Below are 25842 nucleotides of genomic sequence, written 5' to 3'. Positions count from 1 at the left end.
CTCACACCTTGGAGGCCCATTTTGACACACTTCTGATGACGCACAAAACTTGGAAATAGGGGCACTAAACGGCACAAACCAGGCACTAGCTAATGCGAAAGGAACAACCTCGAAATTCGGAAGTGGCGGAGCAGTGACTCATTTAGCTCCCACTTTGAAGGCCCGTTCAACTCACTTCCGGTGACGCGCAAGACGAGGAAGTAGGCGCAGAAAACTTAACAAAAAATAGGCATAAATGATGCGAAAGAAACGACCTAGATATTCGATAGTGGCGGAACAGTGGATATTTTCGTCACATTTTGGAGGCGCATTTTGACGCACTTCTGGTGGCGCACAAAACATGGAAATAGGGGCACGAAACGGCACGAAACATTCACTAGTGGATGCGAAAGGAAGGACCTCGAAATTCGGTAGTGGCGGAGCAGTGGGTCAGTTTCGTCAAACTTTGAAAGCCCATTTTGACCCACTTCCGGTGACGCACAAAACGTGAAAATACGCGCTCAAAACGGCAAGAAACTGGCACTAAACGATGCGAAAGAAGCGGCCTCAAAATTCGTTGGTGGCAAAACAGTGGGTCATTCTCGTCCCACCTTGCAGACTCATTTTAACCCACTTCCCTTGACGCACAAAACGTGGAAGTAGACGCACAAAACGGCGCAAAACGATGTGAAGGAAGCGACCTCGAAATTCGTTAATGGCGGAACAGCAATAACTTGTTCCACCATATTTTAGGCCCATTTTGACCCACGTCCGGTGACGCACAAAATGTGAGAATAACCGCACAAAGCGACACAAAACACGCACAAAAGATGCAAAACAAAGCACCTCGAAATTCGTTGGTGAAGGATCAAGTTAATGACGCCGTGAGCACCAATATAAGTATATACTATAGTTCTTACAATCAAGGCTGAGAACTACACGGTCCATTTTTTTTTTAGCCCAACACTGCCACAGAGGTACCTACACTCACCACTGGTGATAGCTGAAAGTTCGTCCTATTGGTTGCCTTGAACAGCATACTCTTCTATACTCAAATACATATTCTTTTTTATTTGTTGAGATTCTTTATGGGAATATGATTAGATTGGCTACGCGTCTTTGGGAGACTTGATTCGTTATTTGGTGCGATCTCTAGTAGTTTGGATTCCTCATTTAACTTTAGATCCGAGAGATATATACTCTCGTCGCTGAAAGAAACACTAAAATCTAATAAACTAATACATTATTTGTTTACGAATTTTCTATTTGATAATTGTCATCAAAACAAAAATATATTGATAATTGTATTACCCTATTCGTGATTCCAGAACTATTAATAGATTTTAAGTCTGATCTTCATTTTTGAGTAAAATAAATTAAAAAATCAACTTACGTGCACATATGAGAATTTCTAGATTTGATTCCGAAAACCACTCTTGCCTATTAACGGTACATGCGTATATATAAAGTTAACCAAGTTCTGTCGCTTTCTGTGGAAGTATGTCTTCAATTGGCCCTTGTACCGTGACTTCAATGCAAATGGAGATGATTTCAATGCAAAGGACAGTAGTTGATGTGAGTATATGCAAAATACTACCTGGTTGTGACAGTCCAGCTATACCGTGAACTTGTGTAGACAGAGTGAACACGGGACCTTCACAGAGCGTCATAAGCGAGTGTATGATGTACAAGTTTAATCTCGGGTCAAACCCCAATGCAGTGGGGCGGAAGATATGCCAGGCCTTTGGGGAGAGTGTAGTGACTACGCGACCAGTGCAACGATAGTTTAGTAAGTTTAAGAACAGTGACGAAAGACTCGAATATACACCATATGTACAGAATGAAGATCTTCACTCAGCAATTGAGACGAACAGTGTCCAGACATGTGGAGGAACTGGGACTACAATTCAGTGTGAGTGGAGAAACATTTCGACAGCATCTCCATCAACTTGCTGTCGAAATGGCAAGGGGGATTAAGTAGCACATCATTTGAAAGCTGTTGTTAAATGAAAGAAGATGGAGCAAGTCTCGACGTTCTACAACAATCCTGTGCTAAATGGCGGCGGTTCAAAATGTAAACAAAAGTTTAATTGAAAATCTATGGCCACCTTGAATCCAAGACGGCCGCTTAAAACCTATATCGAAAGAATAGGCATACCAAACTGCTGAAGTTAGGAAAACCAAATTTGGCATGAATGTTGATCAGTAGGTGACGAAAAGATGCGAAATGTTCTAAAACGCGACATATTGAGTTCAAAATGCTGCACTATGTATCGTACACATGTCCAGCTCAAACCACTGGTGTTGGAGAAGCGGAATGTGGTATTTACGTTTATGGTAAATAGTAGATAGACACAAAATATCAGAGAGTATCATCTGTAATCCAATATCGCTACCAGCGTGAAAAATGAGTTTTTATATAAATATGGTATTTCTTGGAGTATTGTGACAAACTACAAAGGTTGTGCAGCTCCATGTACTGCAATGATTTACACGTGGTTTGGTACTTCTCTCCAATCTTGTAAATGATTTTTTTTTTGTATATTTGTATTGCTTGAAATATTGCGATCAAACCAACGAATGGCATACAAATGTAACCATCACGAATACGTTACAATATAGCACCCAACCTGACTGGTGGAGCAAGTCCTTTATATATGAACTACGTATGACAAAATTAGAAAAATACCCGAAGGTATTCAACTTTTGTTTAGCAGCATAAATAGGTCAGAGTTGTGTGTTTATCGCATATTCGTTTTATACTCATGTAAATGATATCGAGACTCAAGAGAACCGTGACGAACGTACATTAAGAACAAAACATATAACTTACTTGTTGTTACGGAATGAAATAATAGTTGAAGCGAATCGAAATTCAATTGTTCTTTAGTCTTCCTATTGCTTCTAAATAGGAAACTGAACCTCGCCTGCTGAAATAAAGAGCAATTCAATTCAATTCTAAATGCATAATTGAGAAAAACAGAGATTTATATTTGTACTCTTATGAATGACATAGGTTGGGTTCAAGATAGCCATATATTTTAAATAAAGCTTTTGTTTACGTTTTGAACCGCTGCCATTTTGCACAAGGTTGTGATAGAAAGTCGAGAGTTACTCCTTTTTCTTTCATTTAACAACAGCTTCCAAACGATGTGCTACTTAGTTCATCTTGCCATTTGAAACTTTTTTAATTGAGCCTCACCTTGAACCCTGAGAGGGCCCTGGGACAAGATGTTTTAACTTAAATCGTTGTACTTTCAAAATAATGTCACATTATATTTCCTGTTTTCACATTTGTCTCACAGTTTCTGATTTATAGGGGTGACCATTGACTTTTCAATTAAGTTTGTGTTTACATTTATTTTACAACAGCTTTCAAACGATGTGCTACTTGTCCCCCTTGTCATTTAAAAATGTTGAGTTGGACCCCGTCTAGGACCCTGCGGAGACCTCGGGGTAAACTTTTTTTATCCCAAAAAAGTGTCCTTGAAAATGATGGGGTACGTGTTCGCCGAGCTTTTCATTTAGCCAACAGTTTCCGAACAAATGACCCGTTTCAAACTATTCTGCCAGCTTTGTAGCTTTTAGATTACAAAATATGTTCTAACTCACGATATTCCGCCCGGTGGCACGTATAACTTTGGGATTCGTCTAGTTATAACATATCAAATACAAAAACAATTGTGTCGTTCGGATCTCAGCGGAGACACTTCGTGACCCTCCCTTGTGAGATAGGACGCTAAACCCAATCAGTACATAAATGCCAATGGTAACAGATTTCAAAATTCCATTACCAGTTCATAATTTATTTTAAATCATATGTAAAGTATCGTAAGGTTGGATCGAATACAAAAACCAAATAAATTGGGAATTGATGCAAAATAAGACTTCACCTAATTGGGTAAATAGCACATTACACACTTAAATCAGAATTTTAACCATAAATAAATACTCAAACGTTTATTAAGTTCTTATACAATATTACAGATTACACTATGAGAAAACAGTTGTATATAATACTAATATTCTTGTTCGTTATAAACGCTTTACGACAGATATGTATTTCTAGATGAGAAACTTGCTGTCAGCATAAGTTTCTTAATTGCGAAAAAAGGGAAATGATCCTTCAGTGATTTTTGAAGGAAATCTTTATCAAAATTGTAATGATAATGTTTCACTGTCCCCACCCTACATTTGATGGACTGTAACTCGGGAACCAAAGCCTGTATATCATCTAGACAAACTTGTATAGCGGGTCACACTATACCACCACCTCATCTTAATGCAGATTGAATGAATTAAACTCGCACGATGTACGTTGTCCTTTAATTTTCAGGAAAAATCAATGAAAGACATGAAGAAACACTCACACACACACAAGTACAAAAAGTAACTCAAAGTTTAACATTCTTATGATGGACTAAAGGAATCAAGCAATCAATCGACAGTTAACTGTCGAAAGCTCCCCTCCATGCCAAAAACTTCAGTGCAAGTCCTGGCCATCCCTGGACGCTTCTTTTCATCTGATGTCTTTCTTCCAAATTCTATTAGCCAGTCTCGGTTCTCCATCATCAAGTTGAACCATCGTTCTGTAAGCAATCACAATATAGGAGTTAGCTAATATCAGTCACAGAGTTAACATTCAGATTGACTGATAATTAACTATAAAACTATAATTACCATAAAAGTACAATATGAGCAGAAAGGAATGAAGATTCAAATCGATTAGCTACATTTCGATATGAGTTCCAGGTTAATGTAACACCAAAGGATTTTCCATATATACAACATTATACAGTCCATTCACAAGTGCATTTGCATTATTATTTGTTGAACACCGGAGAAATAGGTACACATGAACTATTTGAACGATGATGTGTATAGACTGCATTCCTCATTTAGGATGCATATTTCAATCAAAATGGAATGGTAGAAACCAAGTTGAACCGAAGTGCTAAATATATTGACTATTTCCCTCGCTGGCTAACCTTTTGTATGTGATTTCCACTTCCTCTGAAGTTCCAAATCTATCATTTGGCACAGCATGCCAACACAAGAAAAATTTATGTTAATAGAACTCAATAGAACTTCAGTTAGTGATCTAATTGTCACTCCTACTTTTTAACATCTTATTTCAGCGCAAAGAATCCGGTATTGCTGTTAATACAGATCCTATGTTAGAGATTTGATACAGATATGGTGTTGAACAGTATAAAAGTAACACCACGGTGATGTTAAAGAGTAAGGTGAATGAACAAAGGAGATCAGAAATATAAACAGCCATATGGTGTTGTTTCAATATACAACCTGTGTTGTTAGCAACACTCCAGCTCGCATAGTGAAATAATGCTGAGATAATAATGCTGATAAGGTAATAAGGTAATAATGCTGATAACAATATTATTTGTTAGCGAGGAACAAAATATTGCAGATGCTCAGAACCATGGTGTAGCAAATATATAAAAGACATTTTAAAAAACCTTTGTATCACGGAGACAGCTATATTGTAATTTTCACTATGCACATTGTTAGCATGGATGCAATAAATATCTTAAATATCTAAGAAATTGGCATTGAGACTATATATGAGTTTTTATTGTTAGCTATTAGGGAAGCTTGGAGATGTGTATTTGATATTTATATCAAGTAACTTATAATTCACTACGCTCTGTAATCTTCCACAAAGAAAGGTCTGATAGTATAGAATATTATGGCCAAATTTAGCTTCATTAGTAGAAATGCTACCATTTACTTTTGATGTTCTTACACTAGTTCTCGATTTATTACAACCCGTAAAGACCATGTAATGAACCTGTTTTAAGAACTATCACTTAACAATTTACTTCAAAATTCGATGAAGTTGAAGTAAAATCTGGAATGTTCCAAACTTTAACACAAACAAAGTAACACAAAGAGCTTGTGCTGAATTAACTCAAATATTTTTACTGCATAGGATTACCAGAAAGTCCTCTTTCACTCGGACATATTCTTTACGAGACATTAAGAAACTAGGGAAAGTCATCCTTATAAGGAAAGTACAGAATATTGTTTGATCTTCAAGCAATTTATTTTTGACTATTAATATTTATTTACCGTAATATTATTTTTAACTATTTGTAAATATTCTTGTAATGTCCAATTTCCAAAGAAATAAAACACAGTAGTTGTAAGCGTGAAGGAAAAGTGGTGAGTAAAGACAAGCATTTACCGCCTACGTTAGTCATTTAAAAATTAAAAGTGTTGATGAAAGACAATATATCTTATGTATATAAACTTGAAACTTAAACGTGTTATCTTTGTAAGATGCATATGTAACATATTGTAGCAAGTGCCATAAAGAACCCCGCAAACAAAGCACGGCTTTTGTTACTCTGCCAGTGAACCATTATACTTCTTGTTTTCATAAAGTTAAGAATTAGTAAGATTATTACAAAGCATTCGTGTAGTGGGTTCTTGTAGTACCATGTACGTGTACCAAAATTATTATGGCAAGTTCGAAGAAACGTCTTAATTGGCAGAATATCGACAACTATGCTTTGTTTGTAGAGAGATTTATGTGACTTGTTACAATATGTTTCATATGCATCTTACTGATGTGTTAAGTTCAAACTTGAACTTCATATTCATTCTTTTTTTTTACTTTTATGAATATATTTACTTTTTATGGCTATCAAAGGTGGAAGAAAGCCGAAAGGCCCTCTAAAATATTAGTTTGTACAAATTATATTTTCTAGTTGTCTCTGCAAGAGTTTTAAAGAGAAATAAACATCTCTTTGTGAAATATAAAAATATTACCTTTTAAAAATTTATAGTTTGGTAATCTTAAGCACGGTTACTATCCCTATGCCGTAAGTGTCGATGGACCACCGATGGGTAACTAATCTCGCCAAAAATTGGTTTCCACGCAGCGACGATCCGCGGTGGCCCCACATCCGTTTCGAAAATTATACTACCAGCGGCAGAGACGTGATGAAACGCCAATTATTATTACTATTACTATTATTATTATTATTATTATTATTATTATTATTATTATTATTATTATTATTATTATTATTAAGTATTCTGCCTTTCGGCAGGTCCTGGGACTAATGAAGATTTTTATTTTTATTTTTAATATTTAACTTTGGGCCTGGAAATGTTTCTTCCACTTTTCTCGATCTTCAGCTTCCTCTTTTAACTCCCAATATTTTCTCCTATCTTTCAAATCATCGATCAACTGTGTTCTTCTTCTTCCTATTCCTCGCTTCCCTTAAATCTTTCCTTCTATGGAAGGAAAGATTACGCCAATGAACAACAAAATTAATCCCCAAAATATGTTAAATCATTTAAGTGAGTAATTCGTTCACATTAAGGTGAATCTAAAAAACACTAAAAAGTTAAAAAAAAAGTACCCGTGGTGAGCGAAAACCACCAACCTTTTGAATGCTAATCGCGGGCTCTTCCGCCTTGGCCACGGACGCTCTGCAGAAAATGCGGCTTGTAGAGGAATAAATCGTTGAGGTCTTTTTAATTTGGCTAATCAGAGTGCTCCATTAACCGTGTATATTCGACGATAACTAGTTGGGATCAAATAAAATCCGTTCGCCATATAATTTTATAACAAAATGACGCACTTCTATTTACTATCATTTTTCTTGGTTCTCCCATATTCACTTTCAAATGACCGGCGACAGGTACCATCCAAATTTATACAATTATATTTACTCATCTCAAGATTTTTCACTTCATGATGTAGAGGTTGGGATTTACACTTGACCCCTGGAGTTCAATTTAGGAAAAACTCGTCAGGAAAGAAATAATATATAATAACCGCATTCACATGACTGGCGATAGTTCGTGTTGGTTCCTTCGCGATTTTCCGCGATGGATCGAAGGAACGCAGACTAAAACGAAGTCCCCCTCGATACGCGGTGGTAACTTCAACACCCCGACTCTAGATTTCTCTTTCGACTCGACGAAACCCTGACGCCAGTGGAACACTAGTGACAATCCTTCTACGCGTCGCTGTAGCGACGATCGACATTTACTGGCAAGTGGGCCACTAGATATTGGTGACGTTTACGGCATGGGGATTCGATCCTAAGTTAGTTTGTTTCTCTTTGGCCTTGAAGAGTACGTATCTCGTTAGAAACCTCACATTCAGAAAACTTAACGTAACTTTGCAGGTGGTTAGAGCATCGTTAATATACATTAGTGCTCTAAAGGTATAAAAGTTATTAACAATTATTAGTGTGGGCCAGCTTAAGATTTATGAATATTTACACAAATTGTCCCACAAACGTATGACTACTGCCATTAGTGAGTGTATTGTTAGTGTACATTAGTGCTCTAATACTAACTTTATTGCTGTAATATTGTAAGAGTTACTAGCGATTATTAGTGGGTGCTAACTTGAGATTTACCAACTTTTACACTAATTTTTCAAACGTGGCAGAAATTCTATTCGTAAGTGCTAAAGCACTAACGTTAGTGCTCTAATGGCATAAGAGATATGGCGATGGTTACCACATAAGAGAAATGTAGATCAACTTGAGATTTACCAACTTACACACTAATTGCTCGATAGTGCATTGTTAGTGCCCATTAGCGTTCAAATACTAGCGTTGTTGCTCTTATAGCTTAAGAGTTATTACTGATTATTAGTAGGAAGGCCAACTTGAACTTTACCAACTTTTACACTGTTTGACCCATAACCATTCGAGAAGGGGCATTCATTAGTGAAACGTTAGTACACATAATATAACGTTAGTGCTCTAATTGTGTAAGAGTAGGTAGCAATAATTAGTGGTGGCCAACTTAAGATTTACGAACTTTTATACTAATTGTCCAACAAATGTGGGTCATATGTCGTTCATTAGTCCTCTAACACTAAAACTAGTGTCATAATAGTATAAAGTTATTAGCTTTTATTAATTGGAATCAACTTCAGGTTTATCAACTCTTACATTAATTGTTCCAAGAATATAGGACAAGTATCATTCGTTAGTGTATTGTTAGTTTACATTAATGTTCTGATACTAAGTTAGTATTCTAATACCCTAAGAGCTATTAGTAATTAATAATGCCGATAGAACTTAAAGTTTACCAAACTTTGCACTAACTGTCCTAAAAATTTGGAATAGTGTAATTCGGTAGAGCACATAAAACTAATATTAATACTCTAATGACGGAAGAGATTTTAGTGGTTATTAGTAGTTACTTGAAATTAACCAACTTTTACACTAATTGCTCAACAATCATAGAGCAAGTATATCATTCGTTAGTATACGCGACAGTGATAACCGTGCTCTTTTATCGGAAAGATAAATAGAGATTATTAATGAGGAGCCAAATTAAATTTTACCAACTGTTGCACTGTCCTACAAACTTAAGACAAGCGTTATTCGTTAGTGCAGATAATACTAATGTTAGTGCTCTAACAGCGTAAAAGTTATTAGGGATTATTACTGGAAGCAGACTTGAAATTAAAAAACTTTTACACCCACAAACCTGGAACAACTATCATTCATTCGTGCATATAATACTAACTTTAATGTTTTTATAAAGTAAGAGTTATTAGTAAATATTAGCGGGACTAGGAAGTATTAGTAAATATAATTGGCTACTTTCGTCAGCTACCTCAGTTACGTCATTTATTAAACTCTCTGCTTCACTAGTGTACACACCCAACTCTTATAAAGTTCCAACCGTAATACTTATTCATTCAATCTTTAATTGTAATTCATATTCGGTAGGCGTTTCGATTCATTTAATATATTTCCACGGCTCGCTACTATACAATAATGAAATTTTAAAGTCTATCTAGCGGTGCGAAGAATGAACGATGACCAATGACCAGCTTTGTTGTATCCCTGCTTCGCTTATCTTACGTGGTTCTCCTTGGGTGGCTTTGTGCAGGTTGAAAATACAATCCTCGTACTTAGCCATTATAAGACAAACAAAATAGACTTACCATTCAGTTCCCTCACAGAAGCTTCCTCGCCACCCATTTCTTTTGGAAATATTTCCCTAGGAACAATTTTGAACATTTCTTCATAATCTTCTCCATATACTTTTACCTAATAAAAGAGTATTATATTTTTTTAGTGTTACTTTCACAGGAAGGTATAATTTACAAATATTTACTTCTACCTCTTGATAACTACACAAAATATATTTCATCATCACGATTTTTCATATTTACACTGAATGCGCACTGAGTTGTGACCACTTCTCCGCACAAGTAGGGATGGGAAGCAGCCGAGATGGTAACATGACCACCCCGACTGGGAGTAACAGAGAGAGAAAGAACACACTCGACGCTACATGTTGGCAGACAGCATACCGTTACAATGGGAAGTAGGCAGGAATTTTCCGCATTCTACACGGACATCGCGTCTTACTACTCGTGACAGCCAAACGAACTATCAGAGTGCGGGAATTACTGTGACAAATACAATCGTGAATGCTCAAGATCCATATCCCACGTAACTATGCTGCCTACACTGGCAAGCATAAAGTTCCGCAGCAGACGACGTCTCCTCCTCAAGACTCGTCACCGTTGCCTTCGTCGAGCTTGGACACAGGAGTCCACAACAGATGGATGGAGAAGGGTACATTGGTCTGATAAATCACGGTTTGTGCTACATCATTCGGACGGGTACGCGCGTTTGCGTCACCAACAGTACGAAACTATGAACCTTCAATGCATGATGCGAACTGTACAGGCAGGTGCGGTAGCTGTATGGATGATTCTGTTGGAATGGACTGGGATCGTTGGTATGCAAGGACCACAGTGTAACATCTGTTGTGTATCTGCAGGTGTTAGGGGGTCACGTACACCTTACAATACAACACTTTCATCCACATGGAGACGTCACTTCCAGGACTATAATGCATGGTGCTACCGAGCCACGACTGTACTTGCTTGACTTAAGGAACACTTCACGGAGGTGCAGAATATGAATTGGCCTCCTGACTCACTGGATCTTAATTCTATAGAACATCTATGTGATACCGTGGAACTACGTCTTTGCGACACGACTCCTGTACTGACATCTGTGGGCTCATTGTCGGATGTTATAAGGAATATGTGGTGTCAAATCTTTGTGCAAACATGCCAGTAACTGCAGAATCTATGGCGCGCCGTATCAAGGCCATCCTTCGAGCAAAGGATGAAGTAACACAGTATTAGGTAGGTGATCAAAATTCAGTGAGCAATCAGTGTAGTCCAATTCCACTGCACAGTCCAGAGTAGTTTCGTTTAATGCTGATAGCATCATCATTAAGTGGTGTGATGTTTGGAGAAATATATATTAAATTACACAGTACTGACATAGGTTTTTTAGTACTTTCAACGCAAGTAACTATGAAAGAAAACTGTGATAACCAAGTAACTCATACATTCTGAAAGTACAGAAAAAATGAACATACTTTTATTCGAATTGAGTGTTACATGAGGTAACCAAAGGTTTAGACTTTGAGGCCACTCGAATAGCTACACGACTCATGTTCATTGTAATTTGCTTGACAATTGACTTGATGGATTTCTTTAAAATGTCGATTTTGTGGCGCCATTTTCGACGCGCTCTCGTGTCAAACGTTTTCCACAGAGAATAATCAATTGGATTGAAGTCCAGACTAACACTGGACCAATCAGCAACTGCCATAAACTATTGAACATTATTTGTCAAACATTTAATCGCCTATCTCTTCAGTTTCATCGATGACAAATGACTTGTGTGTACCTTTAGTAAGGACTAACATATACATCTTCACACAAAATACGTGATATAGTCCGGGATTTTTTACTTGACTTTTACAGATGGTTATGTTGAATCCTTGCACAAAGAGAATTCAAAAATTGTTTCGTGCATTCATACATCTTCGATGACTTGATACGGTCAACAGTTTCACCCGTTTCTTTGAATCTTCATTGTTATCGGTACGTTTCAACGTCATTTCAACCACTTTCGCTCGCTTTCCACCCCGAAATTTGCTAAAACAGGGATTCGATCTTTATACATACTCAATATCATTATGTACAATCAGCACGTAAGGACAAACTGTAGACCGGTTACATCTGGATTCGTGAAGTACACCTTCTACTATTGTCTATATACTGGTAACAGGTTATTTTTGTAATTGCATTGTTTAGCCTTCGACATGTCAAGCCTGTTATGTATGAGGGATGATGTCCTTCAGCGATCATACTACGGTCTGGAACGTTTTCATGTCAGATACCTTTCCGGCACTTGCCTTGTGTGAAAGATTAAGAATAGGGGAAAAATCTCGCCCACAATGACCGGCCTCAAACGTCTTCTACAACTTTCTCATTGAATATCCTGTTGCCATAGGTAATCACAGAAAATTGCCGCATTATTAAGTCTTTGCACATTATCAAGCCTGACAGAATTCAAGGCCATGCTGTGTAGTTGATAGTTAACATGTAAGCTAAACTTATATAATGAAAATAATATCGAATTATTTCTTTACGTATGTGTTCCTCAAGGATTAAAATGAGGGACACTTCCTGTGGTATTTTATCTTGCTATTGACCTGGAACTGGCAATCGTTGAAGTGGTAAAAATATTGTGTAACAGTAAGAATTATAGCTTATGATTTTTAAATGTGATAAAATAAATTTACTTCTGTCACTTGTTAGGTAAATTTTGCTATGAAATTTTAAGAATAAAAGTTTCTCATTAACAATCTACGTTAAAGAAGAACTGAAAATTCCTCAGCTATGTACACATGCTTTCAATTTAGAATTTATCCATAGATTTCCCGTTCTCAGTATTCCATTTTTGGATTACAAGGGCAAAACTCTGTATCTGAGCCATTCAAGATAAAAGTTGTATTTCTTTAAATACTCAGAAGACTTATGAAAAAGGGAATAAAACTACAGATAAAATATTCTATTAAAAGATATTCTTCTGTACCTGCTTTTGCTAAGTAAATCACATTAGGGGGAGCACCTTCACTAAGTGGTAGAGTGTTTACTTCTGGTGTATGAGGTTATTGGTGCGCTTCTGATGGACAACATTGTGTCCGTAGGTTTTCTCGGAGTATTAATACTTTCTCCCACACTCTTATTCCACGAAGTCTCCCATCTTCACTTGCGTTAATCGTACGTTTCCCTTAACCTAAAGGGCATAATCATGAGACACTAGACTGAAAGAAATTAAAACACTTTAATTTCTTCGGTTGTGTATGATATAATTCAAATGACTTGTATTGAAGAAAATCATAATAAATTTTCCATTTGAAAATAAAACAATATGGTAATTTGAGATCTTGGGAAACCCGAGACACAACTTCAGGATCGCGCGGTGGCTCAATGGTAGATCGTTCAACTTCGGTGCTTGGGGTCCCTGGTTCGATCCCAGCTCGCCCCGTGTGGACTTTGTGGTGGACAAACACCGTGCTCGTGGGTTTTCTCGGGGTTCTCCCGCTTCCTCCCACTTTCTTCATTTCATTCATTTCTCATCATCACCGTCTCCTTTAGCCTAACCGGCATAAACCTAAAAATTTCATTTCATTTCATTTCATTTTCCGAGACACAATTTTATTTTTAAAATCACCACTCGCTTTTTTCACTACAAATTTAAGTAATGCAAATGAACCACAAGAAGACTTCTTATTTCTTTCTGGCACAATTAAATAAAAAATAACCCAATATAAGTACCGTAAGTTTAGTGTGAAATGCATTAACTCTAGGAACACCAAGTTATTTCAGATAAGTCATTCGAAGAAAGCTGCTCGAATCCACTTTGTGTTTCTGTATATCTGTATAATTAAAAGTAAAGAAGTCTTATTTTACATTTTGTTAGCCCATAAGCGCTCATACATTGCAGTACATAAAAAAGTCATAATACTTATTTCATTTCTGCACAAAAGGGTATAAAACAAACATATCTGCCGCCAATAGTACAAAACTGTTGCCTAGTTGGCTAGTATGATCAGATACATAATTCATTTAATTCGGAAACATGCAATATAAAATTGCTACTTTGATATACTCGTCAGAGAAAGTCTTGTACTTCAATTACATTTCCAGGTAGTTCCAATGAGGGGTCCTCTGACCTATTACCCTATTTTCTGAGCTACTTGTGAACTAATTTTTTAAACGACATAATCTAAAGGGTAAAGAAATTAGAACCTAGGGATTAGTGCTGTTGAATTTTTGTGACATTTGCGGTTTTCGGTTTTCGAGAAAACCGATTTTCTGAAAACCGAAAACCGCAAATGCGGTTTTCAAAACCGAAACCGCAAAAGCGGTTTTCAAAACCGAAACCGCAGATGCGGTTTTCAAAACCGAAACCGCAGATGCGGTTTTCAAAACCGAAACCGCAAAAGCGGTTTTCGAAACCGAAACCGCAAATGCGGTTTTCCAAACTGAAACCGAAAAAGCTCTTTTCGAAAGCGAAAGCCGCCCGAAACCGTGTTTGCGGTTTTATAAGGGATTGTCCTTTTCAAAGCAGAAACAATGTTTGCTGTTTTTAATTAAACCTTTTAACAATTGTGAAAGCATCTATCGATCGAGACAAATGTATTGATTTATATGTGTGTTTTAACTTTTTTTATTTGCTCCAAGACTATTATGGTAATATGTCCAGCACAGTGCGAAAGGGATAATTCGATGGTTGTACAAGTCACAGCTAAATTAGGGTGACAAATATTGACGTTCGATCCTTAGCTTTTTTTTTTTTTTAGTTATTTCTTTGACGACACTTTCAATGTACCTTTCGGCTGCAGGGAAGCAAACTGGACCCCACCTGATTTTCATATATGTTGTAAATTAGACCACCAGGAACACGAATCTGAAGGAATTTTGACATTTCGAATGTCGGAACTCGAGATATTCGAACATAAATTGACTATGGAAGCAAACTGGACCCCACCTGATTTTTATATATTTTGTAAAGTAGACCACAAGGAACACGTATCTGAAGGAATTTTGACATTCCGAATTTCGGAACTCGAGATATTCGAACATCAAGTGAAAACGGAAGCAAACTATACCCCAACTGATTTTTATATATTTTGTAAATGACATTCCGAATTTCGGAACTCGAGATATTCGAACATAAAGTAACCAGGAAGCAAAAAGGGCACTATTTGATTTTTATATATTTTGTAAACTGGACCAAAATTAGCAATTATCTGAACGAATTTTGACATTCCGATTTCCCGATCTCGAGATACTAGAACTTATACAGTAGTTTTATGTAATATGTATAAAAGTAACGAAGAAAGTTCTGTCGCTTTTTGACCTATCACTTAGAGCATAGATATGTCACCAAAGACGTACCTGGAAGATCAAAAATAGTACCCATCAGTATCAATGACCTGCCAACGTTCGGGATGGGCATGGATTCCTTCGCGGTAGAACTTGGTTTGCCGTGAAGCGAAGAAGGTATCAAGTGCATTTAGCACCTCTACTACGGAGTTGAACTGGAGTCCTCTAAAGTGAGTGTCCAAGGAAAGGAACAGGTGATAACCGGACGGTATAATGTCCGGACAGTATGGCGGATGCAATAGTGTTTCCCATTCAAGGTGTAGGATGGTGTTCCGGCTCATTCTAGCTATGTGGGGCATAGCGTTGTCCCGTAATGGGGGAACCCCTTAGCGATTGAGAAGTGTTGGCTGCAGGGTTTTGAGTTTTTCTTGAACAAGGCTCAACTGCTGACAGTAGACAGTTGCATTGATGTTCTTCTCTGACCGCCCGGTAGCAGTTCCCGATGCACGATGTCGTGAGCAGTCCACGAAACACACAGGAGGACTTTCTGGCCCGGAAACAAATCATCTGGGACACATAGACCCAACTTGTAGTGCTTCCCAAATTGATGAAGGTGCTGGCGAATGGTTTCTCGACTAACATTGAATGTTAGCACCAGTTCCTCACATGTCTATTCGGCTCAATTGCTACCTGAAGATCCTCATTTTGTACATATGTTGGTCTTCCGGCACGTGTGGTGCGTCTTTCGTGAGTGTTTCGTCACCGTTCTTAAACTTGCTAAACCACTCTTGCATTGTCTGCGTAATCACGACACCCTCACCAAAGCCCTGAGGTATCTTCCGCCCCGCTACAGTGGCGTTTGATCCAAGTTGGAACTCGTACAGCATACACGCCCCTATGACGCTCTGTGGAGGTTCCATATTCACTCCGTCCTTACATACGTTTACGTTGTAACTGAACTTCCACAACCAGGTAGAATGTCGGATATATCCACACCAACAACTGACCTTCGCCTTATCTCCATTCGCATTAAACTCACGGTATGAGGGTCAATTTTACACAGAATTCCACAAAAAGCGACAGAACTTTCTTGGTTACCTTTATATATCTCTCAGGACATAATATGTTTCGTATAGAGAATATTGTGTTTTTTTCATATAACGTCTATATTAAACTTTAAGTTTTAATATCTCGAGTTCCGGAGGTCGGAATGTCAAAACGCCTTCAGATTCGTGTTCCTCGTGATCTAGTTTACAAAATATATAAAAATCAGGGGAGGTCCAATTTGCTTCCCTGCATCCTACTTTTCAAACGAAACAGTTTTCCAGAGTGTACATTTTGCTTCAAACTGAGTTCTGCCCTGGCTAAGAAACGTAAATTCGCTTCTATAAGAGTCTTTAAAGTTACACTTGAAATTGTCGTTCGGCATTCTTGTAGCTTGTGAAGGTATGAATAATTCAAGTATGTTTGTTACAACATCTACAAACGAATACTCATTCGTATAGAACCTCCAATACATTACATAGAAAACACATGAACTATACAAAGAAAACCATTGTGCATTAGAGCAGATCTCTTATTAGCAAATGATTCTCCACACGCGCACTGCTCAGATAGCCCAGAGCTTGAGCCTGAGCGCGAGTCCAAATTTAACTCAATCGCGATTGAGATTGTCAAAGGTGTAGCGGTTTACGTTGAATATACCATACCAACACTTTATCAATTAAGTCCTCTTAGATTTTTCTCTAATCTCAAAAAGCGGGTGGTTTTTCGTGATTAAGATGTTTAAGTGGGGGACGAATACATAAGCTGAAAATCGGGTGGTACCCGCTAAAATAGGGTAATAAGCCAACACTCAATAGAAATAAGGTATATCCCTATTTAAGATCACTACACATGCAACTCATGAAATTCAATTTGAAATATCATCCACTTAGACTGACATCTTTTATATTATTATTACTCTTTCCCCATATTTTTAAAAATAGTACTGCCACTCTTTCTTTTGTTAACAAAAAGGCACCACCACCCTTTCTTAATATAAAGAAAGAAAAAAGAAAGAAAGAAAATCTCTATCGCAATACACAATTTTATTGTTGATTTGTTGCCACTCCGATAAATGTGAATGTTGTGGTTTTGCATGTGTCGACTGGCTTCTTATCGCAAGTCCCAGACACCTGCAATAGTTTATACTAGACGGAAACACCGATCATATTTTATTCTGTATCTTTTTACTTCCCAATAACGATAGCCGTGCCTCTTTGAGAAATTGCAACTTATTTTTTTTTTATTCTGCCAATTGTAAAAGTATAGAATTTCCCTACACTTTAGGACATTTTAAGAAAAAATACCTTCTTTTCCTTCTGCAAATTTTGATCATTTTTCCCTAAGCCGCCGAGGGAAATTTCCCTCCATCTGGCAACTGAGAGCCGGTGTGGGGAAAGATTCTTTGCTGTTTTCTCGTCGTTACTTGATATTAGTGCTGTAGAATTTTTGACATTTGCGGTTTTCAAAACCGAAACAACAAAAGCGATTTTCAAAACCGAAACCGCAAATGCGGTTTTCAAAACCGAAACCGCAAATGCGGTTTTCGAAACCGAAACCGCAAAAGCGGTTTTCAAAACCGAAACCGCAAATGCGGTTTTCAAAACCGAAACCACAAATGCGGTTTTCAAAACCGAAACCGCAAAAGCGGTTTTCAAAACCGAAACCGAAAAAGCGGTTTTCAAAACCGAAACCGCAAAAGCGGTTTTCAAAACCGAAACCGCAAAAGCGGTTTTCAAAACCGACATTTCGGTTTTATGAAATTTCACTTTTTTCAAAAACCGGTTTTCGGTTTTTTCAAAAACCGATTTCGACAGCACTACTAGGGATGGCCATTTCCGGAAAAATGATTTTCGGGTTTCCGGATAATTTTCCGTCTTCCGTTTTTCTGGAAAATTTTCCGTCTTCCGCTTTTCCGTAAAAAGTTCCGTCTTCCATTTTCAATTTTCCGTATTCAAAAAAATATATTTTCCGTTTTTCGTTTTTCCGGAAAATGTGTCCATCCCTAATCTGGAGGTCTTCGCACTTCAGCAACTTCTGTGACATCATCAACGTTTTCATTTTGAGAAAGTGTGGCCGTGCTGTCAGTATATTTTCTTCTATTATAGGGGGATGTCTTGCTCTCATGTGGTACCATAGACCACCAGTACTGTTTTCAGACTTAATTACGGAAAACCAGTATATACATTTTGAAGTTAAAACATTCTTCTCACGTTTGAAATGCTTCCAAATGTTCGACTTCCCCATTTTTTACGTATGACTATTACCTTACGAGATTTCAACAAGCGATCACTGAACTGTGTGAAATCTAAAGTTCTTTTAACTCCTGCCAGGGGTCTGCCCTCAGAGACACGCATAATCAGGGATTCCCCGTAAACAGAAAAAATACGTGATTAAGCAAGTGGTCAAGTAGATGTGGCAGAAGGAATGTTTCTACGCTGAGTTGTTCGACCTGTGCTTAGAGACCTGCACGAGCCGGGCTTGGACGGGCCGACTCTATTATTTCTTTGGACCGGGCCGGGCTTGAGCGGGCCGACACTGATTTCTCTTCAAGTCGGGCCGAGCTGGGACCGATTAATCGCAATTCTTTAATAATTATTGGCATTCGTTATACGATAATTAGAATAAAGGCAAACGTTGAAGAAGTGTGCCCGTGAAAAATGTTACAAAATGAAACTTCGAAAATTTATCGGGCCCGGGCCGGGCTTGGGTCAAGAATTTTAAAAATTTATCGGGCCGGGCCGGGCTCGGGCCGAAAATCTCCAAAATTTTTCGGCCCGGGCTGGGCCGGGCCTACGTACATTCGGGCTGGATTGGGCTCGGGCCGAAGAATTCGGCCCGTGCAGGTCTCTACTGTGCTCTCCTATCCATTGTCAAGTTTGAGTTGCGTTTCTATAGCAGTAGATGTTGAAGAGAATTACTTAATTTGCTTGGTTTTGCATAGCATTTTTTTTTTTATTTTTGTTAACCCGTAATTGGTTGCAGTCCATTTTGTCACGCGGTTGGTCGCGGGTGAGCCAAGCGTTGACCCAGGTTACCAGACGCAATGCTTTCGTATTATATGTCTTCATTTTTTACCCTTGTCGTTCCGTCCTTCCCTCTTTTCTAAATACCTTGTTTTCTTCAAATTATCCTATTTTGTTCTTACACCTTCTTACATATATATTCTTACATATATATATATATAAGAAAGGTATTTTCCTGGACCTAACGCAAACATTTAGTTTATTCCTTAATTTGTTGTCAATGAGTTGACGAAAGAAATAGACTGTTATAGCTACATTATCTTCCTCTGGAAACAGTGATATGGTAAAAGTAAAGAGAAGCTTGAAACTGCTTTCAGGCAACTTTGGGTCAGACTGCTGTTTCCATTTATGTCTCTATCTTACGTTCACTTTATATTATTCACCTGTATTGAATATAGTTTTCAATTCGAACATAAAGTTCTTTCGGCAACTTTGACTCATTGATTCAGCCTGACGAATGATGATGGAAGGATTGGTGTAATGAAAAAATGGGAGGTAACGGGAAAACCCCGAGAAAACCCATACACACGTTGTTTGTACCCCACAATGCCCACATGATACAAGCAGAAATCGAACCGGGAATCCCATGCACCGAAGGTGAGCGCTTTACAAATGAGCTACCGCAGCCCGAAATATAGGCCTACTTTTGAAGTTCATGGATTTACAAAGTAATGTGTACTTGCAATATAATAAATAAATATAGACAGAACAAATTAAAATTATAAGTAAGTCATAACAAAATCCTTATAAAAGTTTAAGAATATGTTGAAAAAAATGGATATTTCTCTCTCGCGCGCCTATGTCATTGTGCTGCTAAAAAATGTTGAAATGTTATGTTTTTAAAACACATTTTAAAAAACTCTATACTCTCACCTACAGTTTGAATGACGTATAGCCTAGCCTTTTTTTTTTTTTTTTTTTTTAGTGTATCAGTTCAAATTGATTAAAGTCAAAAGGGACATTCACAGTTTTTCTTCTTCTTCTTAAACAGTACCGAGTGTGCCACAATTCATCTTAGCGTCCCTGAAAACTATGGATTTGACATTAATATTGATTATTTTCGATTATTTTTAGAAACTCACGCTTCCCATTTCCACTGCAGGTATAAATTTGAACTTCATGAAGACTGTCACTATTCATCTCAGGGATCCGAAAATTATGAATTCAACACTAATATTGATCTTTCCGACAATTTTAAAATATCACCTCTCCCAACCCCACTCCTAGGGATGCTTACCCTCCAGTATATCTTGCTCCCCAGGTTATGTTTTAAAAGTAGCGGATTTAAACTATTTTTAGCCCAAACATAAAAATTAATTATTTAGCAGCTATACACTTTTAATAATTAGACCTATAGGTAGGCCTAATATATATAGATAATTATATATCGATTTAATGAAAGCACCTAGAGTTAAAAATACGTGAGATATCTTGGTTGCCAGTAGTGCCGTAACAATGGGCGGTGCAAGCGGTGCAACGCACCGGGGCCCCCTCCGTCGAGCCCGTTAATTACTCAGCAGGCTACTGAATACTTATATTTTATTATTCATTTCTCATGTGCGAGAGAAATGCATTGTCTATGTTAAAATTGCCAGCAAGTAATATTTTTTCCTGTTTTTGGGGCCCCCAAGTCAAGAGGCCTCGCTGAACCCGTTCATTACTCGGTACTGAATACTTATATTATTATTCACTCCTTGTATGTGTGAAAAAATCATTGCCAATGTTAAAATTGCTAGCAATTTTAGTAACTTCTTTTGTTTTGTTCCCCCATCCCCAAGCCTTTAAGACCACTTCTTATGAATGAGAAATAATTGCTGTGCTGAAATTCTAGATTACTAGTAACTTTCCTAACATTCTTTTCGTTTCTGGGGTCCCAAAGCCCAGAGAGCCTTCTAAACTTATTTATTATTCAGCACTGAATATTTATGATCTGTTATTTATTTCTTATCTGGAAGAAGTAATCATTGTGAAATTTTGGACTATTAGTAATTTTGGTAACATTTTTTTTTATTTTAGGGCCCCCAAGTTTAGAGACCCACTGAACACGTTTATTACTCGGTATTGAATAGGTACTTACATTCTGTTATTCATTTCGTATGTGTGAAATATAATCATTGTGAAATTCTAGATTACTATAAATAGCAATTTTGGTAACATGCTTTTCTGTTTTTGGGACCCCCAAGCCCAGTGGTCTCTGCTAACCCGTTTGATACTGAATACTTATATTCTTCATTTATTTCCTATGTGGAAGAAATAATCATTGTGGATTTTTAGTTTGCTATTCCAACTTTGATATTACATTTTTTTAAAATTTATTTTTTAAATCTCTTTCTAAGTCAATGTGCAAGTTATGTTGGAGAGTAAAATTGATTTCGCTGATTTGCATTATGTTCATGATGAAACAAAAAAGAACATAACAGATGATTGTAAACACTGACTGAAACCTACTTCTCCTTCCACCCACCCACCCTCTTCTTTTTCTGAAAAACTTGGATCTTACCTTTCACTACCCAACAGTAAGAGAGTACTTCAGAAAAAACGTTTGCGATAGATTGAAGCGGAAAATTTTGGCTCATGGGCCTTTCTCGTTCGTGAAATTTTATTCAGCAACCAAATCGACATACAACGGCGCAGAAGGCAGGGATATGATGAAGCATCAGTAATGAGCGGAGTTTATAGTGGATAACATGTCACTATTAGTAATACTACTCCAAACGCTCCGTACGTTAATTGTTGTGTGAATAATTTGAATCTTGTTATTGCCGATGCTGCATACGTTTCCATTTTTTTTATTTATTTATTTTTTTTTAACGTTCTTCAAGATATTTTCCTTTTTTCAGTCCAAGTGCTCCTAGATGTCCACTTTTAGCTCTTGGTGATGAAATGCCTTCAAAATTAAAGACGAAATCTCTTTTAAAAATGTATAGGCCTAACTAGGTAGGAAACAAAACATACTGCTGTTAGCTACATGAAAGAGAGAATTGCTGATGTTGAAAAGTCCCTTACCACGATTTGTTTGACAAGTGAGAAATCAGATGAATTGAGAACAGCTGAGGCATTAAAGAAGAAGATACACATTTGAATTTGTGTTGATGCTAGTCATTTGGGAAAATATCTTAATGTCCATGTATGTAACTTCCAAAAGTTTGCGCTCTTCTGATATTGATCTGCAAATAGCAGAGAAAGTCTGAAGGAATTACTTCAGCAAATGAAAGATTTTCGGGGAAAGTATGACGAGCTTATAAAATCCACAAAAAACCTTTGCACGAAATTGAGTACTTCTGGAACATTCCAAGAGAAACGCGAAAGGTTTGCAAAGAAATATGTTGATAAACTGGCTACGGATAGTAGACTAGATGTATCGGAAGATACACTTCGTGTCACTGTATTTTATCGTTCTGGATTGCATTGTGTCACAACTTAGCACCCGTTTTCACGGAATATCTGAAGTGCTCAATAGCTTACCTTTTCTCACGCTAGCAACATTGTTGTCTACATCAGAGGAAAACATTCAGAAATCTGGATATGACTTTGCTACAGAATACAGTAGTGATGTAAGCTCAGATTTTCCACGGCAAGTACTGGTATTCAGAGATTATAATAGAGCTGAAATAGGTACCCTTCGAACAATTCGGGAAATAGCTTTATTCTTAGTGGAAAATGGGTATTCTACGTCTTTTTCTGATGTGCTTACTACATGTGTAACGCTGCTGAAGGTTCGTTCTCGAAATTAAAACTCGTAAAGAACTACTTGAGAAGTAGTACCTCACAACAAAGGTTAGCAAACGTTGCTATATTAAACGTAGAACGAAAACAAACTTCAAGGGTAAACATAGAAAAAACTGTTTCAGATTTTGCTGATGGTAAAGCTAGGAGAAAAAGTTTTTTGCAACGACTTAATCCTAAGCATTAATTGCGACAGCAACAACGTTCAGTGATAATGCAACACTGTAAACTTAATAAATGTTTAGTGTTGTCAGATCTTAAGACTGAATAGTAATAAAAACAAGAATTAAACTAGTTCCGAATATGTTAGTTTTAGTAAAACTATAGTTCATTATGATAGAATACTGAACTCAATGAAGAAAACTTTTATTGTATTATATAAAACTAGTAATTTTTGAATTTATATATGAAAATAAGAAAATAGTGCACTCATAAGAGTTACAAAGTTATAACTTGCTAAAACTAACTAACTCTATGGCCTATGGAACCCGGAGGTTCAATGCCGCGTTCACAAAAGCTCTCCACTGACTTCTATCCTTAGCTAACTGCATCCAGTTTCTACTTTGTATTCCAATATCTGCGAGATCCATCTTAATATTGTCCTCCCATCTTCGCCTAGGTCTTCCTAATGGTCATTTTCCGATTGGTCTTCCTGTCAAGACTTTGAAAGCGTTTCTACTTTCTTCCATTCTAGCTCCATGACCCGCCCACCTAAGCCTCCTAGACTTCACGACCCTAACAATGTTGGGTAAACCATATAAATTATGTAGTTCCTCGTTATGAAGTTTCCGCCATTCCCCATTCCCGTTCCTCTTGGGTCCGAATATTCGTCTCAGGATCTTGTTCTCAAATACTTTCGGTCTATGTTCTTCCCTCAGAGTAAGTGGCCATGTTTCGCAGCCATACAAAACAACAGGCATGATTATCGTTTTGTATATTTTAAGCTTCAAATTTCTCGACAGAATTCGCGACGACAAGAGATTTTGAACCGAATAATAACACGAATTCCCTGCTTTTAGTCGACATTTAATTTCTCCGTGAATATGATTTTCTTCTGTTAATATTGATCCTAGGTATTTGAAAGTATCCACTTTTTCAAAAGTATTATTTAATATTTTAACGCATCCATAGTTTGCTGTATTTCGGTCCCGACGCACTTCCATATATTTAGTTTTCTCTGCATTTACTTCTAAACCCATGTCCCTGCAAGCGTTTAATAAGATCTCTGCATTTCTTTCTATTGTTCTATCATCACCTATTAAATTTACGTCATCAGCATATGCCATAACCTGGTGAATACCGTTCAATTCTAGGCCCTGGTTGCTATGTTTGATTTTCCTTATAGCGTATTCCAGAACGAAGTTAAATAATAATGGCGATAACGCATCTCCTTGTTTCAGTCCATTTTCGACGTGAAAGCTCGTGGACAAAACTTTTCCTACCCGGACTTTACTTTGGGATTCATTTAAACATATCTTAATTAATCTAATTAGCTTTCTCGGTATTCCAAGTTCTGTAAGGACGTTGTATAATGTTTCCCTCCTAACCGAGTCGTACGCCTTTCTAAAATCAATAAATAGTTGATGTACCGGGGTATTGTATTCCCACTTTTTTTCGAGTATTTGGCGAATGGTAAATATTTGGTCGATAGTTGATCGATTCCGTCTAAATCCGCATTGATAATCTTCAATAATTTCATCTGCGTATGGGGTCAGTCTTGCTAATAGAATATTTGAAAGAATTTTATAGGATGTTGACAGAAGAGAGATGCCTCGATAATTATTACAGTCAGTTTTGTCGCCTTTCTTGTGAATTGGAACAATGATTGATTCTTTCCACTCTTGTGGCAATTCTTCCTTGTTCCAGATAAGGAGAATGAGTTTGTGTATATTGTTCCACAATTTTTCGCCTCCAGCTAAAATTAACTCAGCCGGAATTTCATCTACACCCGGAGATTTGTGTTTCTTTAATTTCTTTATAGCGGTTTGTACTTCTATTCGGTTGGGTTCTGGAATATACGGTTCTGCGGCGTGTATCTCCTTTTCTCCACGCACACTAGTTTTCGGTTGAGTGTTAAGCAAATCGTCAAAGAAATCTTTCCATCTATTTAAGATACTATTCGTGTCAGTGATAACTGTACCGTCAGATTTCTTTACTATATAAGCACGAGGTTGATAGCCTTTCTTAAATTCGTTGATTCCCTTATACATGTCCCGGATGTTTTTATTTTTACTATTATCTTCAAGTTCCTTAATTTTAGCTTTCAGAAAATCGCGTTTCTTTGTTCTAAAAGTTTTGGAAGTTTCCCGCCTGATATCTGCGAAATTTTGTGTTGTTGTTTCATTCGGATTTTGTAGCCAGCGTAATTTTGCCTGTTTTCTCTTTTCTGCTAATTTTATGCATTCCTGGTCGAACCATGGTTTGTTCCTACGTATTTCCGCGTGTCCCAATTTTTCTTTTGCTGAAATATTAATGCTATCTCTAATTTCAATCCAGGTATCCTCAACACTAGTGCACTCCGAATCTTCTAAAGCCGAGAATCTATTCGAAACTTCAATCTGGTATTGCTCTCTTACCTGGCTCTCTTCTAATTTCTTTAAATTGAATCTCTCCGTTTTCGGACAATGAATATTACCTTTATTCAACGATAACCTCTCTCGTATTATCGCTGCTACCAGGTAGTGGTCGGTGTCGCAATCAGCCCCTCTAAACGACCGGACATCAATTATGCTAGATTGCCTTCTTCTATCTACTAAAACGTGATCAATTTGATTGTGTGTTTTCCCGTCTGGTGATGTCCAAGTGTATTTATGAATGTCGCGATGTGGGAATTTTGTTCTCTTC

General features: G+C 37.3%; 1 protein-coding gene across 1 annotated transcript in view; it reads right to left on the bottom strand.

The window, feature by feature from the left end:
* Positions 1–4416: 4416 nt before the first annotated feature.
* Positions 4417–25842, bottom strand: part of LOC145692333 (retinol-binding protein pinta-like) — a 36586-nt gene continuing 15160 nt past the window's right edge. The window contains exons 5-6 of the mRNA XM_081767629.1: positions 9935–10040; positions 4417–4568 (exon numbers count right to left, since the gene is read on the bottom strand). Coding sequence (XP_081623755.1) covers positions 4417–4568; positions 9935–10040 — 258 coding nt within the window. The remainder of the gene's footprint in view (positions 4569–9934; positions 10041–25842) is intronic.

Source organism: Thermobia domestica, chromosome 8 (assembly GCF_964235325.1).
Source record: "Thermobia domestica chromosome 8, izTheDome1.hap1.1, whole genome shotgun sequence".
Lineage (NCBI taxonomy): Eukaryota > Metazoa > Arthropoda > Insecta > Zygentoma > Lepismatidae > Thermobia > Thermobia domestica.
The sequence above is the reverse complement of the archived record's forward strand: the minus strand, read 5'-3'. Positions and strand labels throughout refer to the sequence as shown.